The sequence below is a fragment of the Dromaius novaehollandiae genome, chromosome 8 (assembly GCF_036370855.1).
Source record: "Dromaius novaehollandiae isolate bDroNov1 chromosome 8, bDroNov1.hap1, whole genome shotgun sequence".
In the NCBI taxonomy this organism is placed as follows: Eukaryota; Metazoa; Chordata; class Aves; order Casuariiformes; family Dromaiidae; genus Dromaius; species Dromaius novaehollandiae.
In genome coordinates, this window is record NC_088105.1 from 17,429,561 (window position 1) to 17,453,054 (window position 23,494).

At 39.0% G+C, this 23,494-nt stretch overlaps 2 protein-coding genes across 9 annotated transcripts in view; one reads left to right on the top strand and one right to left on the bottom strand.

Annotated features, from left to right (window-relative positions):
- Nucleotides 1–96: 96 nt before the first annotated feature.
- CLCC1 (chloride channel CLIC like 1) lies at nucleotides 97–19,985 on the top strand. 7 transcript variants are annotated; one of them, XM_064515794.1, is made up of 14 exons: nucleotides 98–427; nucleotides 922–1,005; nucleotides 1,209–1,416; nucleotides 3,628–3,723; nucleotides 4,673–4,780; nucleotides 5,429–5,650; nucleotides 6,925–7,065; nucleotides 8,492–8,585; nucleotides 9,717–9,814; nucleotides 9,898–10,044; nucleotides 10,678–10,971; nucleotides 11,536–11,782; nucleotides 13,314–13,346; nucleotides 16,139–19,985. In XM_064515794.1, the coding sequence occupies exons 3-12, from the start codon at nucleotides 1,285–1,287 to the stop codon at nucleotides 11,761–11,763; spliced, it is 1,560 nt and encodes a 519-aa protein (XP_064371864.1). In that variant the 5' UTR covers nucleotides 98–427; nucleotides 922–1,005; nucleotides 1,209–1,284; the 3' UTR covers nucleotides 11,764–11,782; nucleotides 13,314–13,346; nucleotides 16,139–19,985. The 7 variants fall into 7 exon arrangements, with proteins under 7 accessions (XP_064371870.1, XP_064371864.1, XP_064371867.1 ...); XM_064515797.1 differs by having other exon boundaries at nucleotides 1,276–1,416; XM_064515795.1 differs by lacking the exon at nucleotides 98–427 and adding an exon at nucleotides 498–720.
- The window catches only part of GPSM2 (G protein signaling modulator 2), a 31,101-nt gene continuing 20,954 nt past the window's right edge, over nucleotides 13,348–23,494 (bottom strand). For both annotated transcript variants that reach the window (XM_064515791.1, XM_064515792.1), the window contains 10 exons: nucleotides 22,990–23,113; nucleotides 22,608–22,723; nucleotides 21,526–21,681; nucleotides 20,543–20,651; nucleotides 20,066–20,195; nucleotides 19,341–19,411; nucleotides 17,097–17,273; nucleotides 16,121–16,280; nucleotides 15,767–15,984; nucleotides 13,348–14,003 (listed from right to left, as the gene is read on the bottom strand). In XM_064515791.1, the coding sequence (XP_064371861.1) occupies nucleotides 13,839–14,003; nucleotides 15,767–15,984; nucleotides 16,121–16,280; nucleotides 17,097–17,273; nucleotides 19,341–19,411; nucleotides 20,066–20,195; nucleotides 20,543–20,651; nucleotides 21,526–21,681; nucleotides 22,608–22,723; nucleotides 22,990–23,113 (1,426 nt within the window). In that variant the 3' untranslated portion in view covers nucleotides 13,348–13,838. The remainder of the gene's footprint in view (nucleotides 14,004–15,766; nucleotides 15,985–16,120; nucleotides 16,281–17,096; nucleotides 17,274–19,340; nucleotides 19,412–20,065; nucleotides 20,196–20,542; nucleotides 20,652–21,525; nucleotides 21,682–22,607; nucleotides 22,724–22,989; nucleotides 23,114–23,494) is intronic.

Consider the following 23,494-nt stretch of genomic DNA (forward strand, 5'->3'; position numbering starts at 1 on the left):
TGAGACGTTTCCAGACTCACCCCCGTACTGGAGCAGGAAGGGGAGCCGCAACGGGGGGGGAGAACTCCTCCGTTACCCGTCTCACGCCTGGGCACGCCCTGGCCGTACTCCATTTATTGATGACCTGCGCCCGCCGAAGCCGCCGCTCCGCCTTTCCCCGCGGGGCGCTGCAGCCGTTACGCCCCGGGCCCGCCCTGCCCTGTCCCCTGCCGCGCCGCTTCACGCGGGCGCAGCCCCGAGGCGAGGCGGCGGCCGTCGCAACCCGCCTGCGCCCGCGGCGGCGGGCGGGGCGCGGGGCGGCGCCGAGGTCGCCCGCGCCGTGCTGTGCCGTGCCGTCCCGGCGGGGAGCGGCCGCGGCGCGGCCCACGTGAGGCGGGAGCGGCTTCCCTGCGCGGCGGCGGGTGCGCGCGGAGCGGCCGCGGGCCGGGTAAGCGGGGCGGTGCCGCGGGCTGCGTGGCGGTGCGGCTCGCGCCGCCGGCGCGTGCCCGGGCGACCGTTGGCGGGGGGCGGGGCGGCCGCCGCCGGCTGAGGCCCGGCCGAGGCGCGTCATGGCTGCCCGCCTCGGAGCCCGCGGCAGCGGCCCGGGCCCGGCTCGAGGCGGGGGAGCGCGGTGCCTCGGGGGAGGCCTGGAAGGCCGCGTTTCTTTCCGAGTTGCGGCGGTGCTTCGTGGTTTAACGGGGGCAGAAGTGCGCCAAGAACGGCGCTGTTCGTCGTCTTAGAGTAACGTGGACAGCCGCGACGCGCAGCTGCTCTGGCGCCGCCCGGCCCGGGAGCGGCTGGCGGAGGCGGGAGGCGGTGGGGCCTCTGGCGAGACCGGGCCGAGGGGGCGCGGTAGCGGTGCGGGCCGGGGCGCGCAGGTTACGCGCGTTTCCTGCCGAGATCGCCGCAGCGAAGGCAGTGCTGTTTCATCATCCCTTGCAGGAGTTGCCGGGTGAATTGCTGTAATAATACCGCGTCGCGTTATCTTGAAGCCTGGAGGAATTCTGCCCTGGTTTATCACGCTCGGTAATGCTGAACTGCGCTCACGTGTCGGGTAGTATCTCAGCTTGTAATTCTAGCTAGCTAGAACCGTCCAGCCATTAATGCTGCTTAACCATTGCATGATCTCACCAACATTTTCTTTGGAAAAAAACTGAGACAAGATTAGTCTGTTTTACGGAGAGCTGGGTTTTTAAACAACACTGGAAAATATTTGTTTCATGTTTTAGGATCGCTTCAGTTTTCATACACGCTTTTCATCCCACGTTGAGCCTGTGAACGTGTTGTTATATTTAGCGACACAGGATGCTGCTTGCCGTGGTGCTGTGGGCAGCGTTGCTGATAGGAAGCGGCGACGTGCAAGATGACGAGTGGATTGACCCCACGGATATGCTCAATTATGATGCAGCCTCCGGAACCATGAGAAGACCTTACAAGGTGGAAAAAGCGCATGCATGTTTTTCTTTCCCCGTGTAATCCCCCTGCCAAACTCTGCTAAAAGATTACCCTTAAAATTGTGAAGTTAGAAAATGGTAGAATTAGGGGCTTGTTATCTTATAATTCTTCTGTGTTTATTGATTATGAGGCAACTTTATAAGAGCATGTCTTTTCTTAAAAATCAGAAGAAAAAATACAGCTTTCTTGCTCTATGCTTTACAAAGTGCTGACTTGAGTAGTAAAGGGTGCTGTTGTTAGACCACCTCTTTGCTTAACATAGGTGTAATGTAGATGAACGTGGATTAAATGAAGCAGAGAATTGGAAGAGAAAGAATTCAGCTGCCTTAGTGGTGATCTGCATTATTGTAGATAACTAGCTTTGTGCTTTTTGCTGGTAGGTTTCTGTGGCATGCTTGTAAGTCACAGGAACCGTGCTTTTTAGCTTTTCACAAGTGGTGATTGACTGGTTGTAGCTCCACAGTTTTTTCCCTGAGCAGAAGCACTGGGTTAAACAGCTCTTGCTAATTTGTCAAACTTCATGCTAAATGCTTTGCAAGCCAAATTCCTACTTGATAAAAGTTGGAGTATTCAAATTAATGGTTACTTTCAGTTTGAATTATCCAGTTCCCCAGTAATATGGAACAAACCCCATTCAGTGGTTGAGAGAGTGTTATGAAAGTATGCGCTGTGCCTAAGTACGGGTAAGGCAGTGCTAGGCACTGGGGTTTTCCAGAGGAGGTTCAGAAGAGGGATTGAATGCTGTACTGTCAATAATTCACAAACATTGAGAAGAACATGAAATACTGAAAAGTTAGTTTTAACAAGGTGAACTGACAGTCTTGTATGAGGGGTAGACTGTCATCTGGCTGATATATATGTATATATATATATAAAATATAATGAGATACGTATTATTTATACCATGATGCGTGTCAGTATATGGCACTGTAAACTGTTGCTGCACAGGCATTTTTCAGCTCTTAAGTTTGGTTTTGCAGTCTTGAATAATAAATTTAACATATTTTAGAACCTAATTTTCTGGAGCTTAAAGAAATGTGAACATGCAAACTGCATCATTTCTCCACTGTGTTCCTCCTCCTCCTGCCCCAAGTCTATCCACTGATGCTTGTTAGCATCCATAAAATCTAGCAGCAAGCTTTGCAGGCTTTAAACTTGCTACCCAAGCTTTGGTAGCTTGAGGTAACAAGGTAATAGCGTGTTATGTGTTCCTCTGTTTGACTATATCTCTGTGTTTTGTCTGTAAGTAATGTGAATGTTTTATCAATAGTTAGTGTAATCAGAATTGTAATCAGTCAGCCAATAGTCATACTTAATGGGGGAGGGCTTTTAGCTCTGGATATGTACCTTGAGGAATTTTTTTAGACTATTGATATATTTGTCAGATCTGCTTTTATCCAAAATTTTAGAAGTTTTAGTGTTGCCTTCAATGAGAATAAAGTTGCATCTTAAAGGAGAAGAACTGCTATTCTGGGTTAATCCTTCTTTCTGGGATTTCTCTTCTGCTCTGTAATGAGAGGTTTTAGGCAGGCAGGCTGTGGGGGCCAGCCTAACCCTCAAAATAAGACTCCAAATTAGCATGGGTTCACTGATTTCTGAGAAGTTGCACTTTCCTTTGGAGGGTCCTCAGTATGCATACCTGTTGGTGTAGAGGCACCGCTGAAACTGCAGCTGAACAATTTGTAGAGGACAAAATGGGCGGTTGTGTCCATGGGAGTGGAGAGGGAACATGAAAGAAAAGGCAGGCAACCAAGAGCATAGTGTTGTATTTGCTTTCCGTCTGTCTGTCTGTGCGGTCAGCTGGACGGGGCATCTCAGCTGGCTGAAAACTGACCGTTCACTTGCTGAGTCAGTTTTTAGCCAGTCCGGTTATCTGATCTGATGCACTGTGTGGCTCATGTGATTGCTGCCACGCACGAGGGGCGAAAGAGCGGGTTGAGAAGGAAAGGGTGAAACTGCACTGTGTGATGGGAGCACAGATTTAGATGAGCTTAAAGCAATTATCAGTTTGGAGCCTAAAATAACAACAGAGAGGCAATTGGAATATCTGAGGGTGAATATTAGCAAAAAAGACCAACACTCAGTTTTTAGCTCCTTTTAAAGTGACTGACTGTAAAAGTGTAACCGAGTGTATTGATCAAATTCTTACGTACAGTTTGATTATAAAAACACGTATCTCTTGCATAATTTTAGATAAGGCATCGTGATCCTGAGGATAAGACTATGGATACAGTCAGTACTGAAAACTTACTAAGTTGCTCCAAGGAGGTAGATTCCTTGCGACGAAAGGTTTGTTATGAAACTTCAGAATATCTTCCTGCCTTTCTTATGGCTTGTGCTCTCTGATGATACAGAGGCAATGGATAGTATAGAGGAGGTGGATTGCTGGTATAGTTTATGAGGGACCATGCATAATGTAGGGGAACCTGTTTATATAACTTTACAGGGTACACTGAAAGGGGTTTGAACTCAATTCTGAATTGCTGTTACCTCTGGCAAGTTCTCTTTCCTAAAACACTGTAATAGTATAACAGAATTTGGTAGGAGTTGCATTTTTCTGTTCAGTGTTGGCAATTTAAACATCTTGTGTTACTGCATGCTGCAAAAGCTAAGAAAACTGATCTTCCATTCAGATTGTTTAAATCTGTTAGATTTGAAAGGGGTGGGTTGGGAGGATCAAGAGTGTATTTGTGGCAGGACCGTGACGTGCAAGGATTTCATGTAGCAGTGAAGCCCACTGGGCAGCTCTCAGAAGCTACTGTAAGACCCCACACTGCTTCTTCATTTGAGGTCAGAAGGATGCAGTGATGCTTATGTAGCTACCAGGACTGCCGCTTTCCTCAGCCTTTTGGACATCCAGTGTGAGATGTAACTTTAATGTCATTTTAGTTACTTAGTATTTTTTTTACAATTATTTTTTTTTCAGATGTAAACTTAAAATTTAGGGAGATCCAGATCTTTAGTTCTTCTAGTCCTACTGAGGTTGGTACTCAGACCACTTTATTTACAGATCTGAAATCTTCCATACTGGCCAGTCCTGTGAAAAGTAATACGAAAACTTACTCTTCAGCAACTATGCATGATTTTTTTTCTGGTGTGCTAGTCCCAGGATAATTGCTGAACTACAGAAATAAACCTCTGATAATCATTAGTTAAATGTGTTGTAGTTTTTTTTTCTCTTCTAAACAAGCTGATTTGAGCAACAGGTGAATAAACTAAGAGTGTCTTTACATTGTAGGTTGAAGAATGTGAGAAGAAGAATACCGTGTCACATGAAAGCCGTAGTTTTTATATTTTTAAGCGATACTTGAATAAGATTTTAAATGAAGCTGGAAAACTTGGTCTTGTAAGTATTTGAACACTGATTAAAAATAAATTAGAATTCAGATTACTGCTTTATGTATTTTTCACTGTTATGAAGTATTGATTAATTATTCTGGCTCACTTTAAATTTAAATTAAAAGGAAGAAAATTGAATTGTAAAGAAAAAATGATAGAAGCATGCACATCCAGTTTTACTATTAAAGAGTTGCTAGAATTTGTTCAGAGGCACAGTTGCCACCTGCTCTGTAAAGCATCCAAAAGACGACTGTTGGAGTTCAGAATATTTGTTTAAATACCTGTTGATGGGATGCAGCTATAGTAATACTCTCTTCAGCTCATGTTAATGGTTATTAAATTTGTAAGAGCCAGATTTTTTGTTTTAAACCTGTCACTTGTTCCAGGTATAGTAGCTTACTGCAGTTTGCATAAAAGAATCACCTCATTACTTACTTCATTATAATGTCTTTGGAAATTTTTTTTCTGTTCAGAAAAGATGAGCTGTAGTGCACTTCCCTTACCATGGCCTTCGTCCTGCAGTCTGTCACAAAAAGATGCTGGTATATGATGAGGGTATATAATTAGGCTTTTGGCTGGAGATACAGAATTTCTTACATGCATCTATTTCCAAATAGGCAGCTTTTAACCACTGTTTTGTTTTGCTTTTATTCAGCCCGAGGAAAACACAGATAGTGTGCACTATGATGCTGAGATCATCCTTACAAAACAAAGATATTTGGAGATCCTCAGGTTTCTCAATGAGGAGACTTGGCAGTCGGGTGCTGTAGATGATGCACTTAGTGATATTTTGATCAATTTTAAGCACCATGATTATAAAGCTTGGCACTGGAGATTTGAAGACACTTTTGGAATTGATCCATATAATATGCTTATGGTAAGAAAAGGAGAGAGGTGATTTTTTTTAGATTACTGTTTTCTCCAGTTTCTTTGTGCAAGCCTAGACAGTAGGTGTTACCATGTTAACTGCATGTATAAAGCAGTTCTTTCCATCATACTTACAGGGAGTCACTCGTGGTGTTTCTTGATCCCTGAAGGTAAAGGTGCTATATTCACTTAAAGTAAAAATTAAACTTGTTTCTTCCTGTGGTGGTCTTTTCTTATTGTAGCTTTGCTTTTCTGTGAGTATCTGGTATGCTTTCTGTTCTTTTGTTTTGTTTCATTTTTCTTCCTTTTTGTATGTTTTGTGATCGATTAGACTTAGACTGTATTTTCTGATCACTTAACAGTACAACTGTTAATTTTCCAGACTTGTCTCTTGTTCAGATAGATGCTGGAGCCATCGATTTTAGCAGGAGCTGGCATGTATTTATACTGAGACAAGTATATATTTGAGGCCTTAGATTGTATACGTTAGGTCTGTTCATGCATTATGTTGAAAAGTTTTGTGTAATGCTTGAAAGAGGAAAGAGAGCATGATCATGTTAGTAAAAGTCATGCTTCTCTAAAACAGAATTACAAAGATTTTGAATAGTGCTAAACTGAGGATCTATAGTATGCTGAAACTCTGCAAATAAGTCTTGAAAATTCAGAATATGCTTATATATTTTAGCTAAAAGGATCTTGCAAGTAGCCTGTGTAGTTTCTAGGGGTCTGTGGAAGCCCTCCCCCCCCAAGAAAAAAAAACCCACAAAAAAAACAAAGCAAACCTATTATCAGTAGCTTAACTTTGGCCTTAGGAAGGACCTGTACACAGAAAAAGACTGTAAAGTGCTTCTTTAGGATCTTGCTACTGTTACTTAAACTATAATTTTGTTTCTTAACCAAACTGCAGGCACTGGCAGCAGTGATTCCCTACTTTATACTAAGTATTCTGCTTCTGCAGCACAGAATGATTTAAATTCTGTGATTTTTACATTTGATAGGTAATGTGACAAATATCATATGAAAGAAATAACTAAATATCATAGTAAGTGAGCATTTGTAACATAAGGTCGTGATAGGAATGACCACTGATAATACTGTAAAACTTTTCTGCTTTTTTTATACTGTAGCAGATATGCTATTAAAAAAAGGAAAACGTCTCTCACGTGTTTAATGTAAATGAAGCTAGCAAAAACAAAAACTGGAAATTCCTTCATGTGTACGAGCAGTAAGCCTGGAAAATTCCAAATCTGGATCATAATTTTTTTTTCCTGCTTTGTTTTTCAGATCCTCTTATGCTTAGTGTGCATTGTAATTATCATAGCTACAGAGCTCTGGACACGTATTCATTGGTTTACTCAGCTAAAACGTGTTTTATTAATCAGTTTTCTGATCAGTTTTGCATGGAACTGGCTTTACTTGTATAAGGTAAGTTGTTCAGAAATCCTAACTAGTTTTAGGCTTAACGTTTTTACAGTTATCAGAGACTTGGGGGTTTTTTTGCTTGTTTAGTTTATGTAAAACAATAATTAATTGCAAAGTAAATAAAGGGATGAAAATTTTGTTTTGCATGTTGACAGGTTTATTAGGTTTAAAAAACAACAAAAGAAACCCTGCCAACTTCTGCCCTGCTGCAGAGATGCACAAAAGTCAAAGCAGTAGAACTGCAACTTCATTGCAGAAACAAACTCTGTCTAAAGCAGGTTGTTAGTACTTTTGTCCAGAAGACTTTCCTGTTTTTTTTGTTGTTTGTTTCTTCAAAGATTCACTAGCTGAAAGTGTATTTAATGGGTGATATACCAGAGATAAATGCTTCATTAATGGTCATAAAGTAACTGACTGTAGAATGGTATTGGTTTTAATGAGGAGGAATTTATCCCTTTAGGTCATAGCCCAGACACAAAATCTGGGTCCTCACATCTTGTCATCAGAACTTAATTGCAGTTCTTCAGAACGCTGCAATACTTGATTTGTTATGGCAGACCAGGAGTAGTGGAGTGCCAGAGATTAGGATGGCCCTTGAACGTGAGTGGACTGCCGTGGGAACGACTTAGTGCGAGTCGTTAAAGAACTGAAGATTTGACTTAAATTTTTTTTTTAATCATCAGTTGTAAGGCAAAATTGTGATGAGTACAAGTGTTTGTGTTAATAGGAATTATTTTAAAAAAAGAGAAAGAAATGTCCCAGTGTTTTAATTAGTAATTTCATACTAGCAGTGTGTCTTTTCTCACTCCCCCCATCCAATCCAAACATATTTTAAGGAAACTTGATACGAAGTTGCTTTTGCCCTAAATTTCTATCTTTGATATCCAAGTTGTGTGTTTAGGTAATTCAAACACCATTTGGAGAATAAATCAAAGGGATAGCCATCTCGATATTTTTATCTGGTCCCACAAAATTCCTAGGAATTAACTCTGTTTAATAGTTTAAGTAGCAAACTTTTTTTTTTTTTTTTTTTTTAACAGATATTCCTGGGTAATTACACCAAACCTGCCAAGAGTGAATAGTGTTAGGTCAGGTTCAGCCTGTGCCCTGGGAATGGAGGGGAAGGAAGTGAGTGGGGAAGGATCTGAGCATGGAGCCTGCTCTGGCTCTGACCTTGGGCTGTCAAGCCGTGTCGGACACTAGCTGCCCGCGCTGTCCCAAGAGACGTGTGGCTGATGGCAGGAACATTTTTATGATGGAAGCAGTTGGTGCCTTTTGAAGAAAACTGCTTTCCTCCCAGTCAGAAACTTCATACTGTATTTGGCTTGTGGAGATCCGCTTTTTCAGATTTGTAATAAATCTTAGCAAGTCTTACAGATGATGGCAGCTCTATCTTTATTTGTTACAAGTAATTCTGATTCTTCTGCAGCTGGCCTTTGCACAACATCAAGCAGAAATTGCCAAAATGGGGCAGTTTGATAACATCTGTGCTGAGAAGGTAGACTGGAGTGGAAGTCTCATTGGTAAATACTTGTTTCATTATTTTGTAATAGTTTTTAAGACCACAAAACATTCCTATGTTGCCAAGCCAGCAGTAACTTTCCATAAGTAATTTCTTCATAAATAGTAAGTGCATCGAACCACCTTCAGCAATATATGATTATGTGGTTAAATTGTCTTTCCATTCCACAAGGCTTTGCTTTTTAGGCCTTTGAAGGAGAGCTGATCCACCAAAGTGTTCTTTAGAGCATGTCATGGGGTTACTTCTCGTCCTTAATACCTAACGTACTGTCTTTTCTCATCCCATGAGTTTTCCCCCTACTCCCCTTCAGTACCATTCAGTGCACAGTTTATTAAAGAGAGGAGGGCAGAATTCCAGAAAAAGATTTCCTTATCTGCCAAGCATGTGAATACAGTAGGCTTCAGAAACCTGATCAGTAACTATTCATCTAGTTCTATTATTTTATGGAGATGGTTGAATATTTTTTTATTAGTCCGTTGAGTGCCATATCAGGAAGATTAATGGTGGCAACTCTTAATGAGTGCCTGTTGCGGTCTTTCCACTGGAATTTATTGGTTATGATTGCTGTATTTTGTCAAATTTCAAGTTTGACTCCACAAAAATCAAACCGCAGAAATACTTAAGTCATAAATTATTTGTTCGTAACTTAAAGTCCCATCAAGGACAAAGACTTTTTGCTTGTAACTAAAATACTCTGCCAAATACATGTGGGTTTTTTTTAAGCGTACTTGAAAAGCTTGCAGCCTGAGAGATGAGTAATAACACTGACAATTCTGTTTCAGTGACTGTGGGAAAAATGTCTTGAATGATAATATTTCTATAGGCTGGGCTTGTTTTTCTTCTGAGGCTTCTAGGAACTATGTTCAGCTATTGAAGAGATCTTTTTTGACTGAACGTGCAGGAAAAAACTCCGTTCCTTCCCTTTTCTTTCTGCCTTCCCTCTCCTTCCTGCTTCCCCATGACTGGATAAACTACACTGTCATCCTAATTTGAGATTTTTAGAAATAAATCTGAGCTTCAGACCATATCTAGAAGAGTTTTGTTCATCTGTAATCGAAATGCTACTTTCTATCTTGCTACTGTATTGTAAAATATGAAAAGTAGTAAAAACATGTCTTTGCTTTGACTGTAGAATGGCTCAGAAGTAAGTGGACGTTTCAGGATGATCCCTGTCAGAAGTACTATGAAACTCTACTAGTAAATCCTATTTTGCTGGTTCCACCAACAAAGGTATACACCAGATATCATGAGGTGATTGTTCATGTTTCTATTTAATCAGTGACAAGACTATTTTCCTGTTTATATTTTTCTAGGCATTGGCTATTACTTTCACTAACTTTGTAACTGAGCCTTTGAAGCATGTAGGACAAGGTATGGGTGAGTTCATCAAAGCACTCATGAAGGAGATACCATTGCTCCTGCAGATTCCAGTTCTAATCACGATGGCTCTAGGTGTTCTGGTTTGTATGCATTTCTTATATTTAAAACATCGGTTTTACTAGTAATTATATTTTAAATTAAATGTATTTATGTTTAAGTATTACATATAGTACTTATTTGTACTGCTGAACAGATGTGTTAGAACAGATGAAGTTCTAATATACTGGGTTCAAGGTATTTCTTTTCTTGACAATATTTTTATATTACGGTTGATTTTGTTATTAAAAATAGGCAAGTTGTTTAAATATAAACTGCATCTCTCTTCCACGTTTTATTCCACATTTCCCATGTGGAATAAAATATTAAGATAGCTTAAGATCCTAGATTCCAAGACAGTTTATTTCTAACTCACTTTCCACCTCTTGCATAGTTGGAGTTACACAATGATGCATGTAGTTTGAGTTTTATGTATGTAAGCATTGAGTTAGGGCCCTCAGCATCTTTCTTACTGGTAGCACCAAAGACAGTACAATCTGGCAGCTGCTGCCTGCCAGTGTGGTCAAGCTGCACACAGCTTGAATTTTATTGTAACCACTCTGATCATCTGAGCTTTTCCTTCATTGTTTTTTGGCAATGTGACTTTGAACTTAGCGTGAAAACTGTAGGCTGCAAATGTTCGAGTCTTTCTTCTTTTTTTTTTCTCTCTCTCCCAGGGTTTCTGCTATGGTGCAGGATCATCAGTGTCTAGGTTAAGATACTTAACATCCTCTCAGAAGGAAATGCTTCCTCCATCTGACAGACAACAGGAGAAACTAGACTTTAGGCAATATGATGCGCATGATTCAGATGACTATCCTTTATGGAAGATTCCTCATGTAAATAGAGGACCCTATGACAGAGGAGATGCCTATATCAGACCTGGAAACGGCAGCAGAAGCCCTGACGTTTTCCATGCAAGCACTGAGCCAGATATGCAAGTAGAAGAGTCTTACAAACCAGAACCCAGTGTATGTTTGTCTAGGGGGTCTTTGAGCTTGGATTAAATTTACTAGACTTAAGCATCATCTGCTAGAACATGTTTAAACAACAAGCTTAATCCAAATCTTGGGGAGAGGAGTTAAGGAAGTACCTGTTGCCCTATAGAACAGTCCTATATAGAATTGTTTCAGGCATATTTTCTTCTGGAAGAATACTGGGTAATGATTAACGGTGGCAGGAAACTACCATTTTTAATTAGAGCACTTTATAGTAAAGGATTTAAATAACTTCTGTTTTGAGCGTTTGATACTCCTATCAGCCTGAGAGTAAAGCTTACCCACAGAAGAAAAAAAAAAAATCAGTACTGAGTTTTCTGTAAACTACAGAATATGTTTATACTAAAAACAGACCTATATTCTAGATTGTGTTTATTTCCCATGTACAGTATCCCCAGGAAAAAAAGCTGCCAATTATCCTTTAAAGTTAGTTAGGAAATCTTTGGGAGTTTTGCCCCTTGAGCTGAGATATACCTGAAGCACTGGATACCATCACTTCAGATTGCTTGATTAATAGCTTATTATTAATTTTTACAGAATAGATTGCGCACTGAGTCTGAAGTTTGTAGACTAGCAACTATCACAGCTGAATGCCTTACTGAAGAGCATGCACTTGAGCAGCAGAAACAGCAGACAGGCAAAGCAGACCGAGAGGCTGGAGAAAATTGCAATCCTAATAAAAACCTAGAAGGGGAAAGTTCTGCAGTGGGAGCACCTGAAGACAAGAAAGAGAACAGGTCTTGTGAGTCAAAGGAAGGAGACTGAGGAATCTCCAAGCTCTACTGTAAGTTTTGGCTAAGCTTTATTTATTTGTCACATGCTTGCTTTATTCTACTCTAGTTCTCAAATGTAGAAAATAGAACATCAGTAAGCTGATGAGAACTCATCTTCGGTCAGAGCATTAGCAAGAATAGCTGTAGGGTTTTAAACTGAGACTGAGTATACATGATTGCTTTACTGTTCTTAGAACTTAAAATAAACTTATTAAGTAAGATACTATAACCTTAAGTGGTTATATAATATAACATTAATTATAAACAGGCTTGTGCTCATCCTAAATCAAATCTGTGTAATATGTGTCAAGTAAAACTAGACATTTTGTGGCGGGGAAGCATTAATAGTCTATGATCTAGCAAACATTAGCCTACTCAGATAATTGTAAAACAGCTCAAAGTTGCTGTCCACGTAATAGTGCTGTAACAGAGTCAGACTAATTATATAGTCATATAGACAGCTCATATAGAAGTCTCTGGACTGTGTTTTATATTCTTTAAAATCAGTTTTAAGTAGGTAGAGTTGCTTCTTGTCAGCTCAGTTCTGAGAGATCTTAATGATTATCTTCTAAGAAACTGATGTTTTACCAGTTTTCTCAGGGCAATTCAAAGCTGGGTAGAGAATAGCAAACTTTCCAGAAAAGGTATTAAAGATCAGCCTGATACAGTGATGGCAACCCATGGTTTTGGAAGAACATTCTGGCATTTCTCCGTAAGCACAAGAAGGACAGTTTTACTTTCAGTTCAAGCCAATTTTCAGTGCTTAAAAAAAAAAGCTGTAGAATTTTCAGTAACTGCAAAATAGCTTGAATTAGGTAGAGCCTCTGTCTGTTTAACTATTATTGCAAAGCTGTTTGTTTTATTTTGAAGCTAAACTCTAGATTCTTTTCAGAGGTGGGGGGGGCTCAATTAAAAATGGAGATCACTTCATTTATAAATACCTGAAGTGAACATTTTTCCACCTTTACTGTTACCGTCAGTGACTTTTAACTCAAGATACCCATATTTTAAACAATGTACACACCTCAGGGCTAAGGACTACATCAGGACAGGTATCCATCCAGGGGAATACTGAAAGTTACAGCTGTTTTTCCCCCAAAATACCCCAGCATAGCACATCGCCTTATCAACAGAAGGAGAGGTAGCTGGGGTCAGGTAATAGGCAGCATAGATACAGTTGTTGTTTGTAACAAACACTTGAACTTCTCCGGCTGCAGGAATTACCTGATGTCCATGGCAGTCCGTGCTAAACTCCTAGTAACCCGGTAGTTTCCCAGTGAATGGAATGCTATTGCTGGTGGAAATGTACTGCAAGCTGTAGACAGCATTGCCGCCTGTTACTAACAAACCAGTACATCATCTTAAAAAATTATTCTGATTGTTTCCTGTATCATTCATCATACTTTTATACTTAAGTATTACCAAAATAAGCCAAGCATGCTTTTAAAAGAATATTTTTGAATTACACAGAATTAGAACTAGCTTATTGAAAAGTGATTTTTTTTCTTTTTTCTTTTTCTTTTTAATAAAAATTGATTGCAGGAACACAGTTTGGAAGAAACAAAGACAGACTGAGTAAGTACTGAGGCTATTTATTTCTCAATTATATTTATTTTTAAAAAAGTACAAAAGAAAACAGGACCTTTTTCCAGGGAAGTACAAATTAGGGGGAAAAAAATCAAGTTTTCCTTAAAAAGAATATACAAACTTAGGTCTTACACTAGACGGAGATACCAGTAGAGTCCACACATCTGCAACAGGAGTACCTTGATGGAGAAGAAAATTCATATTAATGTTAAAAGACTACAGGCAGTTAAGAGGGAGATACAGTAGTCAGTAATTCCAACAGACACTGCTAAAAGTAGCTGCCAACTACAAACAGGGATTGGCAACTCTACCTTTAACTACAGGTCAGTGAGTGTGATGCTGCTATTTATACAAAAAAAAAAATCTAAAAAAGAGACAAAAATTACTAATTGCTTTCTTTTTTAAAAGGCTTGTATGTTTTTCCAGCAAACAAAAATGATACATAAGATATTACTGTACAGAATGAGCCTGTTACTTTCTTCAGCTAGAATTTGGTCCTTTTATAGTTGAGGGTAAATGCACTCTTTGTTCATCCATTCTCTTAGCTTGTGATCGTAGAATGAGGCTGAAAAAATCCTCATCTGGTACAGTTGGTCCTTTTGCAGATGATGGGGGAGCACATCTTTGATCATCCAGTCTGGAACCCTACAGGGAGACCAAGCAATAGCATTGCATATTTACATGATATATAAGTGAACATATAAAATAAGAGAATAATATAAGTGAGAAATTACTGAAAGTTCTTGTTTTCAGATATAAAACAAATTATAAGCGTTTAATTTGTAAGCTTTGTTTCAAGTAGCTGACCATGCAGGGAAATCGTACTTCTTAAATAAAATTACTAGATTAAAGGTGCACGTGTAGCTGAAATGGTTCATCAAAACGCACCTATCAGGGGTGTGTGAAAATACTCTCCTAGCGTAGTGATCATTAATAGTGTGGAGCAACATTTAAGTGTTCTTTGTCCAGAAGAATTTTAGCATTGCTACTTTGTGTTTCTAGTCTGATAGTACAGAAAATACGGTTGTCCTCTGATGTATCAGCCCTGTTCTTTCTTTAGGTTAGGATTCTTACTCTTTTCTTAGAAGCTGTCCTCCAAATTACAGAAATAGGGCTTTCTCAGCTATTTTTCTTTCATTATTCAGGGAGTAAAAACAGCTATGCTGCTGTCAGATTTGGAAACACAATACTGAGAGTTTTTTCCTCAGATGATTATGGTACATTTTAATCACAGTGTTACAGACCACTTTGTATAATGTGTCTGAGACAGCTTCTGTGCTCATTTTACGCAGCAGCCCCCTCATGGTGAGATGTTACAAACAGCAGGCTGTCAGACTAGCTTTGGCTGTGGACTGCAACCATCTACCGTCCCTCCTTCACTTCAGCTGGGAACGAGTATGTTCTGGCACTAAGAGGCTGATGCCTCGCCAGCTGGAGAGGTACAGTGTCACCTCAAACGTGGGTTTGCAGTGTTCACTGCAAAGAAGTGAGGGACTTGAACAGAGTCACCTTTGAGACACAGTATTTTCCACCACACCGACACAGAAGTCGGCAACACTTTCTTGCTACTGTTTAAAGTAGTAACATCAGTAATGGATGATAGGGGGTTAAATTTTTCTATTCCTATCTCAATAAGCACTGTCAGACATTACATGTCTGCTGTAGATAGTGAATGGGAAGAGACTGAAAATATTAGTCTAGAGATTCTTTGCCTGAGAGCAGTAAACAGACAAATTGCTGTTTCATCAGATTGATGAATGGCATCACTGTAAAATCAGTGTTGGGTTCTGCTTCCCACCCAAAGTAACCTACCTACCTTTGGAAAACTTAGTATCTGAATTTTGTACTTTGAGATCCTTACCAACCCAGCAGGTAAAATGCCAAGTCTCTAGTTCTCTTTGGTTATAACGTATTCTAATTGGTAATCAGACACATCACTTGTGTATTACTATGAACTATTATTTCAGTGTGCCATACCAGGAATGATAATCATTATCAAAACTAAAAATTTAATAGTGAATTCTTTCATTTGATGAGCTACTGATACACTAAGAATCCTAACAAGTTAAATCTAAATGCCTTTAAAAAAAAAAAAAAATTATTTTACCTGTGCCTTTCAGTAACCTCACTTGTTTTCATCTTTTCAGCATCCATCCAGTTCATTTATTATTTTAAATGGTTAACATGGTATACAGGCTGAAATTTAGACTTGCTAAAGACTAGATAATTTGGAAAAAAATTATTAAAAAGAATCATTTCTGGATCTTCCTTTATGTCCCTATCCTGCAAACCGATTTATATCTTAAAACACATGACAGCATAGGAGTTTACTTGAAGAAACTAAACAGCAGGATACATAAATCAAATCCCCAAAGACTCAGAATCTTCAGGATTTTTTTTAAACTTACCTGGCATTTTATCAGTATATCAAAGAAGTCATCGTCCAGTTCTCTGTTGTTGCTTGTCATTAAGCGACCCAGGACTGACTGACTGTTCCGCTGATTCAGACGAAGTCCAGGCAGGTTACTAAAGCTCGCGCGCTGGTCATCTAGACGACGGCTCTGTGAGCTAGCAAGCAGATCTAGAAATTCATCAGTGTGGGGTGAGACTACAGAAGTAGAAAAGGCTGGGAGAGGAGGAAGAAAAACAAATTAGCCTAGAAATACATTCCCTACCATAGTAGTTCTTGCATGCAAGTACATTTTAAAATAGTATTTTCCAGGAACTAAAGTCAGATACAGATGTTAACAAAAAAAAATTACATTTTCTCATTGTTTTAGGTGGAGTAGAGGATGTGGCTACTGAAGCAGCTGAGAATCTATTCTCCTGGAAGAAGCATCTCTGATCATCCATCCTGTTACTCTGGAATCGACTCAGCAGGTCAAAGAACCCTTCATCTGCCATTGTCTCTCGACTGTTTTTCTGAAGAGGACAGAAAAGTTATGGGTATTTTGAACTCAAAAGCACCTAAAACCAGCACAGCCGCATGGTAGTTTCATTCCAGCAATCTGTTTTATATTTGAGTATCAGAGAGCCCTTAAACACTAGTTTTTAGCCATCCATTTTTTATAGATGGAGGTTTGTCCTAAAGTAATAGGAAATGCTAATAATATGGCAAACATTTTTGAAAGGTGAAATGTAATAGAAACATTTCATTCTCTGAAACAGAGAGAACTGGTACTCTGATCATTAAAACAGGAGTTTTCTCCTTAGCTATTAATGCCCCAAAACCCAAGTGCCCATCAAGGAGAAAATAAAAGAACAGTAATGAACAGTTTCAGTTGCTCCTCAGGTATATGGTTCTCTCATTTAGATCAAATGAGGCAGTTCTTTTTAATTTTAACTGACTTCTGTCAAGAGTGTAATGACCTATAAAATATTTATCAAAAAAGTTCCACTGGCTGATTTCAGCCAAGCTTCACAGGAGTAGGAGTCAAAAATTAGATTTTGGTGAGTTTGCAGAAACATAGTCTGAGAGAGATTCTAGAAATACATGTGCCAGCTGATCTAAAACTTCAGAAAATCCACCAGGAAAAAGAAAACACTAATAGTAGGAAAAGCTTAAAGCTATCATCATCCATGAGACATCTGTAAAAATAGCAGATTCTACATCGATTCACAGAGTGACATTGTTTAAATTAAGTAAACAAGTAAAACTAAAATGGGTACCTGCAGGAATGTGTTTTCCGTAATTCTCATCAAACAGAGATTTAAGAAGACTATCATCTCCAAACCTACCCTTTGAGAGTTTGGAAGTCGATGATCAATAGAATTACTGGCATCCTGCAAAACTTTGGAAGTAGTGCTGGTTTTGTACTTTTTGCCTTTTAGTCGATTTACAAAATGCAGCTTTGCTGAAGGTTTGGCAACCAGTGGTTTCTGTTTAGCAAGAATCTCACTGTTCCAGTTCTGAACCTAAGAAAACGAGAGTCATGAAATTAACCTGTTTAATTACATTACACTGATGCCTGTCATAGTTGCTTCTTTTCCTTCCCAAAGCGAAGCAGCTTGACATTATTTAGTTTATCCAGCCACTGGCTGGTGAAAACTTAGCTTTTGGTTGTATCATGTGACATATGATTATTGAGATCTTATTTACCTGAAGCAGGTTAGTACTCTTGTTACTGATCAGTCTCTTAACTGAACCACAGTGGGATGATTGTTTGATTAAAATGGGGTAAAATGGTATATTTAATCAAACACTGAGAAGTTTTCCTTACTGACTGCAGTGTAGGAAATGTAGTTAATATGACTGCTAAAATTCAGCTACAGGTGGCAGTTCCCCTGTGACATTCTGACACTTGAAAAAAATCCATGGGTTTAAAGAGGGAGAGCAGAGCCAACGCTCACACTCAGCAGATACTCAACCAGGCTTCTACGGCGTCCTTTATATACACAGAATTCCTATAAAGTTTGAAAAGGAAGAGTGGGAAGAATGCCAGCACACTCTGACTTTATCAACCTGACAGATTTCGCATAATTTCTCTTCTAAAATAAATACAATTATCCACAAAACAGATAGTAACAAATGACAATCTTCTATAATAACTGCATGAAAAACATTTTTTTCCTTGATTCATCATCAGAAATTGTGACCATAAGCACAAATCGATCAGCAACACTGCCAACCTGAATGGAATTACCTTTAAAGGCTTAAGCTCAACACACAGATTCCAGCCCTGAGAAGACTGTACTGTACAATCAAACCAGAATGCTAGAGCCATACGTTCTGTTTATAACAAAAACATTCATGGAATGAGTGTCCAGATTCTGCCACAAGAGGATCTTGAAAAAAGCCCTTTACTAAAAGCTAAGCTGCGATACTAGGTTAATACTTTATTATAAAATCCATGTGAAATGTTTTAGTATATTTAAGGCATGAACTGTCTCACACACAATATTTTGAAAGACATCACAGATAAAGAGATTTAGAGAGTAAGAAAATACAGCTGGTAATAAGCAAAAGCTTAGAGGGTGCCTGTAGAGAAACAAGTCTGGAATAAAACCCAGACTCATTTTAAGTCAGTGCCCAAAGAGGCTCTGCGCATTAGCACGAACTTCAGTTGTACCAACTGTCATGATGTAAGCTTGGAGAAGATTTAATTTACTATGTGATAAACATGATGGCAGGCTTTGTATCATTTGAAGAGATGGGAATTGGATATCCCAATATGGAGGCAGAAATAATAGCAATTTCAGTCTGTCAGTAGAGTCATCTACATAAACGGCCAGCTTACCTTTTAAAGGCAGACGGAATTTAAATGAGGTCTCTCTCTCTCAAGATTCACACAAGGGCTGGGATCAGGAACTCCCAGCCCCAAGAGATTTCTGTGACTTGGGGGAAGTCACTTTCCCTATCTGTGACTCAGGTTCAGTATTTCTGAAATAGTGTCTTTATTCAAGATGGGTGTTGAAACAATGGCTTGCCAGGTGGGTTGAAATCCCAAAGTGGAAAAACACCTGTAGGTTAAGTGCCTGCAAAATGACTGCAGCCAAAGAAAAATTGTTCAAAGCAGCTCTCTAAGCTAAAGCTTACAACGTTTAACCGTGAATCACTTTTATGCTGCAAACCTCAAGCCACTTTTAAAAAGGAGATGAAAAGAATTCCTCTGTTGTACACTGCAGGACCCTATTCTTTCTTCTTCCTGAAGGGATTAAAGCAAGCTTTCCACAAATCGTTATATATGTAAGATGCTGACTGTTACCTAGCTGGCAGCAGTATTATCTGTCGTGTCTAATTGTTAGACCTACTTTTACCTAATTCTTAAGATCAGCTAAATTAAAGGGGATGCAAATGACTCATCAAAGTTCTGCTGCCTTCTTTCAAAGCAGTTAAATACAAAACTTCTGACTGTTTTGTCCCAGAGCCTATCATGTCATTTTAACACAAGTCATAATAGCAAATTCATAACTTACAGTAAAACCCTGGGAAACGTTTCATTGCAATCTTACTGGAGGAACAGAAAAAAGAAAAGTGCCAACCTTTTCCGGTGTTAACTTCATAAGTTCCATGTTTTCCATACTGTGACGGCGTCCTACTCTCGGTCTGGTACCTTCAAGAAAGAAGGAGGTTCATCCTTTTATCATGAAAATCTATGGTGTTACCTTCAAAGCTGGGCTTTGGTTGTATTCATCTAAGCTCCAAGATACAGCAATTCCCAGTTCCAAAATGGCGCAGTTAAACTTACCAGCAGAGAGTAAATAACCATTAGTATAAATGTCCTAAAAACCTCACAAGTCTAAGCTACATAAGCAGTGCTTTCATAGGACTTGGAGAAGGACCATGGAGCTATGAACAGAGCTCATCAAATGAATGAACTTCTACTGTAACTCTAGTGTTGCTAAGATGGCAGGAAGAAAAGACGTAATTTGGCAGCAAGTAGACAAATTTCCCCCATTAAAAAATTAGGAATAGTTAGAATCTCAAGATTATTCATGTGAAGGAACTAAGCAGTAACCTGTGATTCACAGTGTAAATCCTCCAAAAAATAAGGGGCCAAAGGGGTCCAATATTGCAAAAATAACCATTACACACAGAATCTTTTTTGCTCGTAGGGGGAAAAAACACATACAGAACCCTCTGAAGGTTGTGCCTTCATCTGCCAAAAAAAAAAAAAAAGCAAATAACATACACAAATAACAATGCAAACAACACTATTTTTTTCTTAAGTTCACTGTTAAAGAGTATGCTACAAATAAACACATACCATTCACACTATTATCAACCACATGGTTTTCTGACATCATGGAGTTATTTGTGCTATAGCTCAATCCAAGAACCATCTGAAGATCTGAGAGATTAAGTCTAGCAGTGAGCTCTCCACTTCTGTCTCCTACCTGCAGCAAAACAAAATAAGCAGATCTAGTACTGTAATAAAATATGTACATATGTAAATATAAAGCAAACATCTTCTCCCCTAAATCCCTGGTTGAAAACTGAATAATCTTTTATTGTATTTTAATGTAAAAATTAAAAGCAGGGTACAAACCAGAGTGTAAAGTAATCTCTGCTAGGCTGTTAACTTGGAGTCCGTGCTGACAGTATTGCAATCAGCCACTTCATACATTATTCAAAATCCATTCCATCATCAATGCCACGTGCATGGACACACCTTTATAACAATCACTACACAGCGAGGGCAAAAAACAGGTCGCCAACATGAGTGAGTATATGAAAGTCGTACCTCTCTTGAAATCTCCAAGTGCCTTTCTGCAAAATGCATTGCTTGGTCATGATTTCCCAGAGCAGTGTAAGCATTCCCTAAACTCCAGCATGCTCTTCCTTCACCAATTCTGCAAAAAATGAGCAAATCTTCAAGCACACCTTCCCACTAGGGGTCAGGTTTTCTTAACATTACCAGAATAGGATTGCTGTGCCAAGGAAAATTAATATTCCCATCAGAAACTATGCCAATGTCAATGCATTAAAGTATCTTAATTAAAGAAGTGTGATTGGGCATAAGCATAAATATGAGCAAGTCTCATCAAATCTTTGATTTTTAAACGCACAGCACACAACTCATTCCTTTCAGTTTTGCAAGCATTACATATAGCAAATGGTTCCTTAGATCACATAGCTGTCACCCCAAAAGTAAAAAAAAAAAAAACCCAAACCAGAAAAAACTCAAACCTTATAGCCTACTTTGCTTTGCTTCAGAGCACAGCCCTTATTATTCACACATTCCGCTTACTGAGTTGGAAGAAGTACATTTAACAAAATTTTATTTGCACCCAATGTTACAGAAAAACTCAAATCATGGTTTTAAAACAAGCAGTATTTGCTAGTGGACTTACTCTTCTCCCTCCCCCCTTTTCCTCATTCATGGAAAAGCAAAAGATACCTATCCTTGTGAAAGTGTGCAAAATTACTAGAGTCCCAGAAAACAGAGATCTGCTTTTCTTTTCTGTAATTTATAAGGAAAGTACTGACACAAGATGTAGAAACTGTCATTCATCAATGCTGTAATAAAACTGAAGAAAGGCATCTTTCATCTCAGACTCATTAACTGGAATACCTTCAAGAGTACATTTTTCCATTTGAAAACTGGAACTCATCATTGTAGGGAATTCACATTAATTCAGATGTCATATATAGAAAAAAGAGCTAAAAGGTAACAGGATTTGGGTTAGATGTCACATATACATTAAACAGTCTCTCAGGGCTTACTTATCATTTAATTCCTGAGCAATCACAAGGTGTTTCAAATGATAATCAATTGCTTTTTCATAGTCTTGAAGCAAAGTATATGTGTTCCCAAGGCTGTAGCAGGCCTGTGCTTCCACAGCTCTGTCTTTAAGCTGTCGAGCCAGCTGCAACGTCCTCCTAAAAGAAAGAGTCACCTCAAAAATCACTGCAAAGAAAAGTTTTTAAAAGTATGCTTGTGCAACTAAAAATCAGTTATACAAATTAAACAAGTTAGGTCACTGGGCTGGCAAATTAGCTGCTAATAAATTAGTATCCTGTAAAATTTTACAAGGTTTTAAGTGTCCTTCTTCCACTTTCCTCTGCTGCAACCAATTTCCATTCATTTTATTAGGGAGCAGACTGGTCCCTTAAACTGCATCTCCTAATTTTAATCAGTTGCTTCATCAATAATTTATAGCAATTTTCCTGTCAGTATGGACTTGACACAGTTTAGTACCAACATTACAATAAATATTGCATATTCTCCATCAATACCAAAATCCTTGTAACCACCCAGCCAGCTTGTCCTTGCTAGCTGAGGGGAATTTGAGTGCTAAGCAGATTCTGCTCAGTATTCAGGCTTTTTTCCTGTTTTCAAAAAGAACAGGCAACCCTGAACATTGTGGGTGATACTAACACCTACACTGTATCTTTGCAGAGTGTCTATTTTCCTAAGTTACAGCAGCAACAACTGGTTGTACTGAGGAGATGAATAAAAATTCTGGATTAAAAATACAGACCGAATTTTGACATGCACTACCTATCTCAGCAATACTAAAGTTACTCAAATCACTCCAGAATTTAGTAAGAGCTAAGGCACTAATGCTTAATCTGTAAAACAGCAGCAAATAGATGTGTATTACAGAAAGAGGTCTACAGTATTGAGAAGAATCTATTTAAAGTAGCAAAAAGGTTAAAAAACTTATTTTGCTAAACAAATGCAATTCTTTTCTAAGTATATTCTAAAGAGAGAGCCATTCTACAGTCAGCTAAAGTGCTAAGCACAAGGAAAGGAAAAAAGTGCAAGAAGATATTTAAGTTATAATTATAAGCAGTCAACTAACTTGTAGTATTCAGAAGCAGTTTCAAATTCACCCAGGAATATGTAGGCATTTCCAAGATTGCTGTATGCTCTTCTTTCAGCTGAGGTATCACCAAATTCTTTTGCAATTAGTAGACGCTTAAAAATATTAAATAATTGCGTTAATTATTCAGCTTTGCATTTCATTACACACACTTGCATACAAGAGTGCATGCCCATAATTCTTCCACTGTGTGAAGTATCTATTCTTTAGGCTCACACTTAAACAGCCAGACTTAAAGCTGTGCCATTAAGATTTCAAGCTGAACTTGCAAGATCCAACACAACATGCGTATACAAGATCAACAGCAACTAGTGATATTTTGCTAGAACAAGTAACAGTCCGTACTAGCATATCGCTGTACCTGTTCGTGGGCTATCACTGCACTCCTGAAGTTCCCCAGAAGATAATGCGTATTCCCCAGATTTCCAAAGGCACGGCCTTGCGCAGCTCTGTCACCCAGCTCTGTTACTATTGTCAGGTTTTCCCTAAGAGAAAAGTGAGGCAAGGGGGAAGAGTAGCAACTTGTAAGTTATTTTTTCTCATAGTCATTCAAACAAAAAAATCTCTTCCTTCCATTTATATAAAGAAAAAAGGTAAAGGTATTCTGCTTTGGCCTGTTTTAATTGCCTTTATGCAACCATAAATTTCCCACTGAGCAGGAAGCATTTCCTGTGAGATACTGAAGTTTTCATTTCATTCTCACTCAAGCTGGTGTGATTGTTTCTAGCAAAAGGCCTACAGTTGCTCAACATCCACTCGCCAATTCGAAAGCACATGTTCTCTCGTGACAGAAAGGTAGGTACTGCATATGCCACAAAAATCTGTGGACTGAAGTTATGAAAGTAAGACGATGTCAGCTCAAGTGT